The following is an 11,320-nucleotide window of genomic DNA, read 5'->3' on the forward strand; positions in this document are numbered from 1 at the left end:
TAGTTCTGTTAAAATCTTAGTGTCTTATCCTGTGATCATGAATACTAACACAAAGGAATTTACAAATCCCACAGTCTTTGCTAGAATAATCACCTCACTGTTCCTAAACAGGATAACCATTTCCCCAGCAGAAAGTGATCCACGGTTAGTGTCCTTTCCACTATATGAGAAACCTCTTTTTCACCATTAGTCACTTTTCACCAGCTGACTACAGTGTAATCATTATGTTTCATTAATGTTTCCACATAAGGCTCTTGGGAGAACAATGACCTTTGGACCAATGTGAGGACTTTCCATGTGCCAGTCAGTAGGTTAAGCTTCACGGATTATCACTCACATTTAATGCTTCACTGGCTCCAAAAAAAGCTACAATTTAAATATGCCCATTTTGTAGATGAGGATATTGAAGCATAGAATGGTGAACTAACTTGCTCAGAGTCACCACCAGTAAGAAGCAGTGCCTGGACTACAGCCCAGGCAGTTTGACAATAAAGCTGAATCTCTTAAATTATTGCCTGTGCTGTCAACATAAAAACATCCACCCTGGCATCCCTTTAGTGCTTAGATGCTCAATTCAGAAGAGTGTCTAATTCTTCAATTTCACTTAAACCATGAAAAAAATGTTCTTTTCTAAATCCCTTGCATACATCTGATTATTCGACAGAAGAAATTTTACATCAACTTAAAAAAAAAAATGAAAAAAATATATCCATTTAAAACAAAGGTATATATACAGACATACATACCTACATATATATGAATCAGAAAAAAAGCTGAACAATTTAAAAATACCAAGTAATTAATTTCATGGTTACCTGGGGCTCCTCAGGTGGGAGAGGAGGTGCTACATCTTCATTAGTGGGTGGTAATGGGGGCTCCTCAGATGCAGGGGGTTCTGGTACTTGGCTGGTGGCAGGTACAGTAACTTCTTCTTTCACTGGCTCAGCTGCGTCCTTTGCTACAATAGGACCCTTTTTGTGTCCTGGCAAATGCACTTTCGTCCTCTGCTGCAAACTAAGCAGGTGCTGTCGATACCAATACTGCTGCTGTTCCTACAAGAGAAACCATTTTTTTTTTCTTAAGAATTTTAGTTGACAATCCTATATATCTGCAATTTGGTTTTGACAGAGAGCTACATCTGTGTCTGTGTTCACGTACTTATACATAATAAAAGGTAAAGCTGAACTGAGAAAGGCAAATAAACAAGATCTTTCCATTTCCCCCCCAAATGTATATAATTAAGTTAAACCAGGAAAAGGGGACGACAGAGGATGAGACGGTTGGATGGCATCACCGACTCAATGGACGTGAGTTTGGGTAAACTCCGGGAGTTGGTGATGGACAGGGAGGCCTGGCATGCCTCATGGGGTTGCAGAGAGTCGGACATGACTGAGCGATTGAACTGAACTGAAGTTAAACCATATATATTAATTCAATATACTTCTCTACTGTCTTAAAAAACAAACAAACACGCTTTTGGAGGTGAAAGCAGTCTTTCTCTAAATGACCAGAGTAAATCCTTCCAGTATTCACAGCTACTTGTTTTTAACTTGCCTTTTAGTTTGTTAAGTTTTATCCATAGCGGTCTCATGATTAACGAATATAACCAACAGTCCTACCTCCTTTCTCAGTCTTCTCTTTGGCATTGTCCTTCCCTCTTTTAAGCCCCTGCTGTATCATTAATCTTTCTCTTTTAACTTTATTTCCTTATTTTTGGCTGTGCTGGGTCTGTGTGGCTAAGCAGGCTTTCCTCCAGCTGCAGGGCGTGGACCGCTCGCCGTGGTGACTTCTCCGCCTGTGGAGCACAGGCTCTCGTAGCTGAAGCACAGGGGCTCAGGAGCCGTGGCTCCCGCGCTCTAGAGCAGTCTCAACAGCTGCGGCACACGGGCTCAGCGGCTCCGTGACACGTGGGACCTCGCCAGACCAGGGACTGAAGCTGTGGCCCCTGCACTGGCAGGCAGATTCTTCACCACTGAGCCACCAGCGGAGCCCGGTATCATTAATCTTGCCACACCAAGGGATACATTGTTTCAGAATGCTTTCTATGTATTGCAAAAGTTTCACTCTGTCTGCCAAATATTACTGTAATTTGATTTTCTGTATGCTTATTTCATGCTTCCACTTTCTAAAAACTACAACAATAAGTGTAATGTGGAAAAAAATTAGAAGATACAGTCTATCCTCATTACTCATGGATTCTATATTTGTGAATTGCCTATTTGCTAAAATTTATCCCTAACTCCAAAATCAATGCTCAGGGAACTTTCACAATCACTTGTGGACACTCAGAGATGGGCAAAAAATTTGAGTTACCTGAACTGCATGTTCCCAGCTGAGGCAGAAAATGGCCATGCTTGGCCTTTTTGTTGAGCTCTTGTACTGTAAATGAGTGTTCTTTTCAAGGTCTCTTTAAAGCCACATTTTTCATATTTCTGTACTTTTTGTTGAGGATTTTCCTATTTAAAATGCACCCCCCCCCCCCCCCACCACCAAGCACAGCGCTGAACTGCTGTCTACTGTCCTAAGTGCAAGAAGACTGTGGTGTGCCTTATGGAGAAAATGCATCTGTCCTGGATAAGCTTCCATCAGGCGTGTGCTATAGTGCTGTCGGCTGCTGAGTTCAATGTTCGTGAACCAACAGTATACGTTAAACACGGTGTCTAAACAGAAACACATATGAAACAAAATTATGTACTGATTGGTTGATGGAATCAACCACGTGACCAAAGGCCCACAGACACCTAACCCTGTATTTCCCAACTAGGAGCAATGGTTCAGATTTCACTAATTCAGTGTTCTTGAAAACTTAATAAAACATAAAACATCTCAAATAAAGAGACTCAACTACAAATAAGTAAACAAACAATAATTAAAATCAACTTTAAAAACTCAGCACTCAGAAATAACTACAGGATCTTCATTTTCCCAGTGTTATATAATTCCCCATGGTTACAAGGTTGTATAAGGGGAAAAAAAGCTGTCATAACACTAAAATATTCACTAATGAACTGCCCTATATACTTCTATAATTAACAACAGCATATACTTCTATTACAATTATAAAGATGCAGGATTTTATGAAAATGATATTGGAGGGGAGGATGGAGCAGTACTACCAGTTAACAACCAGAAAGAATTCTTATAACAGGAACTGCAAGAGTATGAACATCAAAGGTTGAAAAAAAGTCCCTAGAAAAATGTATAAATCCCTAAAATATTTTTTCAACATAGCCAAAAACAAATGACGACAGTATAGTGCTGTCATACAATTTTGCCACAAAAATTACAGTACAGAAACCTGATCTACACTTTGTTCTTTATAAACTCTTAAGATTCAGCTATTCTTTACAATTTTTGAGCTTTATTTTTCAAGACTGTGTCCCAAATCAAGGGTTTTTACTTTTTACAATAAACTTTTGGTTCTGTGTTAAACGGATTCATGTTACTTGAATTCACTGGGATTCATTATCTTTGGATAACCAGAATTTCCTATATTGTTATTATTTTATTGTATATCCTAATTTTCCACACACAAATATACATTATATTCTTTTCTCACTAAACATACTGTTTTGTTATCTGTTTTTTCCATCACAGAATGTAATTTTCTTGGGAGAGAGATGTCTCGTGCTTTTCTCGTATCCTACCTGGCATTTAAGCACACTGCTGGAGTACACGGTAGAAAGTCAGTAAGCGACCGCTGAGCAGCTAAACACTGCTCTTCTAGGCTACTAATTTCTGTGACCTGAAACTTGCTGCAATCCATTAGAAGAATAAATGCCATCTCACTAACTTCATCTTGAAGTTTGGGTCACAACTAGATTTTTTTTCTTTTTGATTATCATACACATAATCATCAGCTCCTGGAATGTAATTACTTTTACTATCCAACATGAAAAAAAAAAAAATCACACTGCTATGACAGTCAACAATAATGTGGTATTAAAACATTTTTAACTTTCTTCCATTATTCTATGAAAATACTGAAAAACACTTATCTTTTAGCTTTAAAAAATTAATAAACTCTTTCAAGTAGAAGCTAAAAGTTTCCCTTTTTAAAGTTGCTTTGAAAGCATTACCAAAAGATACAAAGATGCAAGCCATCTTTCCTAAAACTAGAAGCCAGTGGCTATAGATATGAAGATTCTTCAGGTCTAGATTCTTTATCAATCTGCACCAACCTTATTTTCATGCTTTCTATCTTTGTCTTAGACCTAGTCTAAGATTAAGAACCTTGTTAGGAACTCAAGTACTTGTTGGTTTATGGATAGCATGCACTGCAGGTCTATTTCCATTTAATATGAACCCAATAAGCAGAACCCAGTTCTAATTCAATCCCAGGACAAGGTTCTGGCACATCTTTAAAGCTCTACAAATGAATGATGATGAAATCATTCAGAAATGTCCTCAGTGATCCCAGAGAAGGCTGCTTGCTTTATCTCTATTTTAGAAACGAATAAAAACGTGCCTGGACTTGATAATGAAGCTGAAATAGTAGCCAGTTCTTCTGAATATCCCATTGTATCAGACAACTTCATTTCATATAGGATGTTAGGTCATTCGTAGAGGAAAAACAAAGTACATGTCACATTCAAAAAGAGACTGAATGGAGTTCAAAAGTAAGGATGTATTCATCACAAATACCATTACCAAAAAGATGCTAATTAATTCAGCAAGTACTCACTGACTACTTGCTACCAGTACAGTAAGGAACCAGGTACTGAGTGATTCTCCAAGTAGGGAAATATAAAGGAGGAGGAACAGAGAGAGAATGAATGAATATATGTGTATATCTATGTGATGCTTTAAAGATTAATTCTGAAAAGTTGCCTTTCCTATCCAGGTTGATTAGGATAAATGCCTGTAACACTAAATATTCAATGCCATATCCTAAAGCAAGTGGTTTGGGGAGAGAAGACTTGGTAAAATGATGAAACGGATTTCCATTTGAAAAATTCACTTAAAATATATTTATTTACAGTATTTTTAAAGTTCCCACTCTATTTCAGGAATTAATGTCACCAGATAATCTTTATCCCATTTTAGGGAAAAAACAAAAAACTCCTTTACTTTCCTCTTCCTCCAGCTCCTGCCCACATTCTCTCTCTCCTTCAGTCAAACTTCTTGAAAGAGTTGTCTATACTCACCATCCCCATTTCCTCACCTTCCATCACTCCTCAAATCAATGCAATATGGCTTCAGTCACTATGAAACTGCTCCTGCCAAGGTCAACAATAATCTACGTGTCAGTAAATGCAAAAGATAACTCATGGTCTTCATCTTGCTTGACCTCTCAGCAGTGACACAGTTGACCACTCTCTCCTCCTAGAAACAGTCTTCCTCTCACTTCTGTGGCACTTCGCTGTCCTGATTTTCCATCTATTTATTCGGCCTCTCTTCCTAGTGGTTCCCTTAGATACTGCGGTTCTGCAGGGCTAGGCTCAATGTCCTTTAAACTTGATTCTTGCTCTAAACACACTCCTCAGGAGACCTCATCCATTTCTGTGCCTTCAAATATCATTTTTATGCTGATGACTCACAAGTCCATCACGTCTCTCAGATCTGGCTCCTAGAATCCAAACCCATACCTAACTTCCAACTGGACATCTCCATTTGGAATCTTTTATCTCAAGGATCTTAAACTCAGTAAATCTAAAACTTAAACTCATCACTTTCTTTTCATCCCCAGACCTGCTGTTCCCTTTCCTGTAGGCTATTAGTATATGGAACCATCATCCACCCAGTTTCCTATCTCAGAAACCCAGCAAGCATCCCTGATGCCACCCTCTCCACTACTACTCAATCTCCAATTGGATTCTAGCACCTAAATATTTCTCCAGTCTTTCCACTTCTCTCCATCTTTTCCATCACCATCCAAGTCCAAGCCACTGTTAACTCCTGCCTGGAGCACTCTCTAGATCACTCTTGTTCTTTTCGACTCCACTCTCCCCAAAGCAGAATGAACTTTCAAAAGGCCAATCTGGCACAATGCCCATATAAAACCCTTCAATGGCTTCTACTACCCTTAAGATGAAGTCTCACCTTGACCTTTCAGTCAACCTTACTGAACTTAATTCTTTGAACTCCTATCTGGTTATTTCCTAACCCTTCTTCAGATTTCATTTAAATACTACTTGTAAAGGGAGATCTCTTCAATGAGGTTAGAGCTCCTGGCTATATTCAATCATTCGAAAAATATTTATTATTCACCTACTATGTGTTAGACCCTAGCAAGGCACTGTGACTACAATGGTGAACTTAAAAAAGCTCACCTTTTCCTATTCCTATGGCACTGTCTAGTGACATTCTCTATTTTATAATTCCTCAGCACTTTATACTTCTCTTAATTACTTTTTAAATGTCTTTTTCTCCCATTGGAACAAATCCAATGAGAGGAGGTACCTTGCCTATTTTGATCACCATCTCATCTCCAGTACTAAGCGCAGTTCTTGGCACACAGTTGTTAACAAATATTTGAATATTAAATAATGACTAAAAACTCTAATCAAAGTCAACAACTTTACCTAAGTTTTGAGAATAAAAAAATAAATTACAATTCATGAAAAAATAAAAGACTAGTATGCATTTTACCTAGCTACTTCATTAAACTCAGAGAAAAGTTAATTCTTCAAAAATCATATTCCATTAAATCAACACTTTACGATGAAAACTAGAAATTACATGGAAGACTATCAAGCATTTATCCTTTATATACTAACTGCATTTCCAATCAAATAGCCCTAGTTTATGAGTGATAAAGTTTTTCTTTATGAAATGCCTGATGGTAAATGTAGAAGAAATGGCAGAAAAAAATCACCACATTGTAACCTCTAATTAAGAAATGATTTACTCAAAGACCATCAATGGATGAAGCACTAGATGAAACATTAGATGCAGTATTTACGGGAAGCTTTACAGCGGAGGAACGGACTGTCACGCCCTAAGCAATCTTGGCACCACTATGGGACAATCAGGTATTGAGTGTCTCCTGATGGGATGCCAAAGAAGTACACAGTGCTCCCTAGTTACAAAATCCCCTTGCCAAAAGGTGAACTTAAACCTAAGAGGGTTTCATCATTAATGTCTAGTTTACAAAACGCATGGGAGAGAGAAAGGAACCAGCCAAACACCACTATGAGACAACAGACAAATTCAGAACGTGGGACATTCTCTAGGACAACCAACATAGATTTTTCATCAAGATCAATGGCAGGAGCAGAAAGAGAGACTAGGAGAGACTGACCTGAATCAGGTGTTCTTAAGGGAGAGTGATTTTGCCCCCAGGATATTTGGCAACATCCAGAATATTTTTGGTTTTCACAACCAGGTGCTGCTACTGGCATCTAGCAGGGAGAGGCTGCTAAACATCCTGCAATGCACAATACAGCGCTACAACAAAATTATTCTGCCCAAAATGCCTCAACTGAATCCCAATTGGAACAAGCCCTCAAAACATTATTGAGTCCAGTTGGGGATTTTAACATGGATAAATCCAAGGAATTATTTTGATTAGTATGATGAGATAATAGGGGAAATGTAAATAGGTCAGGTATTAGATGATAGATAGAAACCTGTTAATTTTGTCAGGTGTTATAATGTGTGTTTACCTTAGAAAAAAGTCCTTTAAAAAAAAAGATGTCAATTAATTAAAAGTGCAGGAATGAAATGACATGAGATCTAAGAGTCACGTAAAAATATTTCAAGCAAGAACCACAATAAAGGCCTAGGTAAAGCATATATGGCAAAATCTTGATACTTGTTGAATCTGAGTGATGGGTATGGGGGGGAATCATAGTATTTTCTCTACTTTTGTGCATATTTTAAATCTTTCACCATAAAAACATTTTTAATGACATACTCCAAAAACAAACTATGAATCAACAAAGAAGGGTTAATTGTCAGAGATTGGCACTGTCATGAAGAAGATGTTTGTTATCTAATAAACCAAAGTATCCTAAGTCTAGAACATGAAAACTCTTGTATCTTACTCAACACATCTTTGTGGGAAGCCGACAGTTTGCAAGGCACTGTCCTAGGTGCTACAGGGGATAAAAAGGTGAACATAGAGAAGAGACTTTGGGACACAGGGGGAAGGAGAGGGTGGGACAAATTGAGAGAGTAGCACACTTTATCATACACACATTATCATATGTAAAACAGACAGCTAGCAGTAAGTTACTGTGTAACACAGGAAGCTCAACCCAGTGCTCTGTAACAACCTAGAGGGATGGGTTGGGGTGGGGAGTGGAGGGAATTTCAAGAGGGAGGGGACATATCTATACTTATGGCTGATACACATGACTGTATGGCAGAAACCAACACAACATTATAAAGCAATTATCCTTCAATTAAAAATAAAAATTAAAAAATAAAAATAAAAAAACAACAAAAATTTTTTAAAAAAAGGTTAGACAGTCTCTTTCTGCAAAGGACTTATAATTTGAACAGAACAGAACCAAATCACATGGGTAAGCTGAGGCATGGCTTCATAGACAGCTGATATCAGAGGGTTGAAGAAGTTGGGACAAATTCTAGAGAGAGGTTTAAAAAAAAAACCACCTTAAGAGGCTTAGCAAGGGCCTTCTTGTTCTGATCCATTCACACCTCTCAAACCTCATCTTCCACCACTTTCTTTCTGGCTGTCATCAAAGAATTTGAGGCACTGAATAGTCAAAGCACTAAAGATGTTCACCACAGACAAGGGTACAAAAGCAGAAAAGCAGTGTTCATGTTTATATTAAGGACTGGCTTGATCCGCCCCCCACCACTACCAAAAAACCCCCAATTCATTTGTCTCTCTAAAAGCCAGAAAAAGTCTAGTAGAGATGAGAATATAAATGTCATATTTTGGCTTGGACTAACTCTGAGAATGGTTGGCAAAAACAACAACCACCAAAAAAAAACAAAAAAAAACTGGAAATTTCAGAGAGGGGTGGTAAAGGGGGAGAAATTCTGTCTCTATAATAGAGGAATCTGAGGAAACAACCTGATGGGATGGTACTAATTTGGTGTAAGCTAACAGAATCTCTCACTCTAATGTTTTACCCCAGCATCTCAGCTGTTTTCTCCTGATGATGTGCCAAGCACAACATATTACTTACTTAAAACAACTCCATTTCTTTTCTTAATTTCTAATGCCAAACCACTGTAAAACTAGAGTGCTGCATTCCCATCTTTCGGAAATCTTTTATATGCAAATCTGAGTTTGTAGATTAAAAGATTCTCTTTTCATTAGGGAATCTAGGTAGATTAGGAATTGCTAAAAGTGTCTATTTTAAGAAATCAAAACAAATGATTTCTTCCACTTCATCTTCTTTCTTAAGAAATGAATTCATTTATTACTGCTACTCTATCAATCTTTGACATGGAAGCATCACTTCCAACAGAAGTTGAGAAGAGCTCTCTCAAGAATGGAGAGATGTCATGAAAACTTTTTTTTTTTTTACAACTTGGCCAAATTCCAAGGCTGTTACTCTGGAGTAAATGGTAACAATAATGCAATCCAGCAAATTGGTCATGTCTTAAAACTATCTTTAAGTGATGTGAGAAAAGAGAGGTATGGGGTCAATTCCTGAAATGACCAATAGACTCCCAAAAAGGTCAAATATGTAGACTTCCCTAGGTATGGCATATATATCTAAGAACACAATTAGGATGTTCCTGATTAGAACAAGATTCCCATCCTTCATTTGCTGAGATTAACTCAGGAAATTGACAGCTATTAGTGGCCCTTAACTTTCTTTTAAAGGAGCTAACTGGTCATAAGATTTATATTCATTTCAAGTGTCAGCCCTTTGAGAAGCTCCTTTTTTTTACGCTGCCTCTCAAATACAATTGTAAGTTACGATTCGGCGAGGTGTGGGGGGGGGGGAGGCCCTTTGCAACAGCAACAAAACCTAAAAGGCTGGTTAAAGGAAATCAAAGAATGCATCTGGGAACTAACTCTTGATCCACCCAATTACTCTGGTGTTTAGAAATCCTCAAACACTGTTCTTCTAATAACCCACGTTTAGCGGATTAAAAAGCTGGGGTGTCAGATCCCTGACTTTTGTGAAATCCTTTGGAGTGTAGATTTGCTCGTTATTGTTGGGGGAGGGGGGAGGGAATCAGGCCAAGCACTAGGTATTGCTCCCAGGGCCAGCTCACTTAGGGCCCTCTAGGTGAAAGACTCAACTCTGGGCAGGAGTTTTCTTACCTGTGGAGTCATCGTAGAGGGGTCTGGCTCAGGGGCAGCTTGCTGCTGTTCAGCGCTCTTGTTCTTGGCCCCACTCTCCAAAGGTTCTTGCTGGACAGTTGTCTTATTCCCAGGAGGGGCGGACGGCGGTGGCGGGGCCAGCAGCTGGGGTTTAGAATGGCCTTGGGAAGGGCGGGAAGGAGATGCCTGAGAAGAGGGCAAATAGGACTGCGAATGGCTCATGTAGGACTGCGAGGAGGACGAAGAGGAGGAGTAGGACGGGGTGGGCGCCAGGTAGGACTGGGACGGTGGGGACTGGGAAGGGGACGGCTGGGCGGGGGGCAAGTAGGGCTGAGATGAGGCCGGAGGGTAGTACGAGGGCGGCGGCTGAGGCGGGGGCAGGTAGGACTGAGACGGAGGCATGTAGGACCCCGGCGGCACCGGGGGCGACTCCGGGGGGGAATCCAGCTCCATGGGAACCAAACCAGGAGGCCCGTCTCGTTGGTGGTGGAGCATCTGATGTTTGTACTGCTGCTGCTTCTGATAGCTGAGGGCCGGCCCGGGCGGCGGGGGCATCGGCGGCGGCGGCGGCTGCCAGTCCCCGTAGCCGCCCCCCGGCATCCCCGGCGGGGGCGGCAGCGGGGGCGGCGGGAGGTGATGGGGCTGCAGCACGCACTGCATCTGCTTCTGGTGCATCTGCTGCAGCTGCTGGAGCTGAGCCAAGTGCTGCTCGCGGAAGCTCATGAAGCCGGAGGAGGAGGGAGCGGCGGGAGTCGTCGAGCTCGAGTACCCGGGCCCCGGCGAGGCCTCAGGAAGCGCCACCGGAGGCGGCGGCGGGACCGGCGGCGGCGGCGGGTAGTGGCTGCTCCCGCCATAGCGGCCCCAATTCGGGTACATATCGGGAGAAGGAGGGCGCGGCGCTCGTCCCGGCGCCGTTACTCGTCGCAACCGACCCTCCAGGAGCTGCGGCGGCGGCGGCGGCGACAGCCGGAACTCGCGGCGCCTACAGGCCCCGGAGCGTGTAAACCGAGCGCGCCAGTGCGCCGGCGCTACCGAGCTGGGCCCGCGACCGGGAAGGTTGGGGGGACGTACGACCGCGACTACGCCTGCGCAGTGGCCACAGAGCGGAGAACAAAGGCGAGATAG

The 11,320-nt window shown here is 41.2% G+C and overlaps 1 protein-coding gene across 2 annotated transcripts in view; it reads right to left on the reverse strand.

The window, feature by feature from the left end:
* The window catches only part of YLPM1 (YLP motif containing 1), a 62,552-nt gene extending 51,329 nt beyond the window's left edge, over positions 1–11,223 (reverse strand). The window contains exons 1-2 of one of the 2 annotated variants that reach the window (XM_043920747.1): positions 10,196–11,215; positions 816–1,052 (exon numbers count right to left, since the gene is read on the reverse strand). In XM_043920747.1, coding sequence (XP_043776682.1) covers positions 816–1,052; positions 10,196–11,071 — 1,113 coding nt within the window. In that variant the 5' untranslated portion in view covers positions 11,072–11,215. Of the gene's footprint in view, positions 1–815; positions 1,053–10,195 lie in introns of both variants that reach the window. The other variant, XM_043920748.1, reaches the window with a different exon arrangement.
* Positions 11,224–11,320: the final 97 nt, after the last annotated feature.

This window comes from Cervus elaphus, chromosome 12 (genome assembly GCF_910594005.1).
Source record: "Cervus elaphus chromosome 12, mCerEla1.1, whole genome shotgun sequence".
Lineage (NCBI taxonomy): Eukaryota > Metazoa > Chordata > Mammalia > Artiodactyla > Cervidae > Cervus > Cervus elaphus.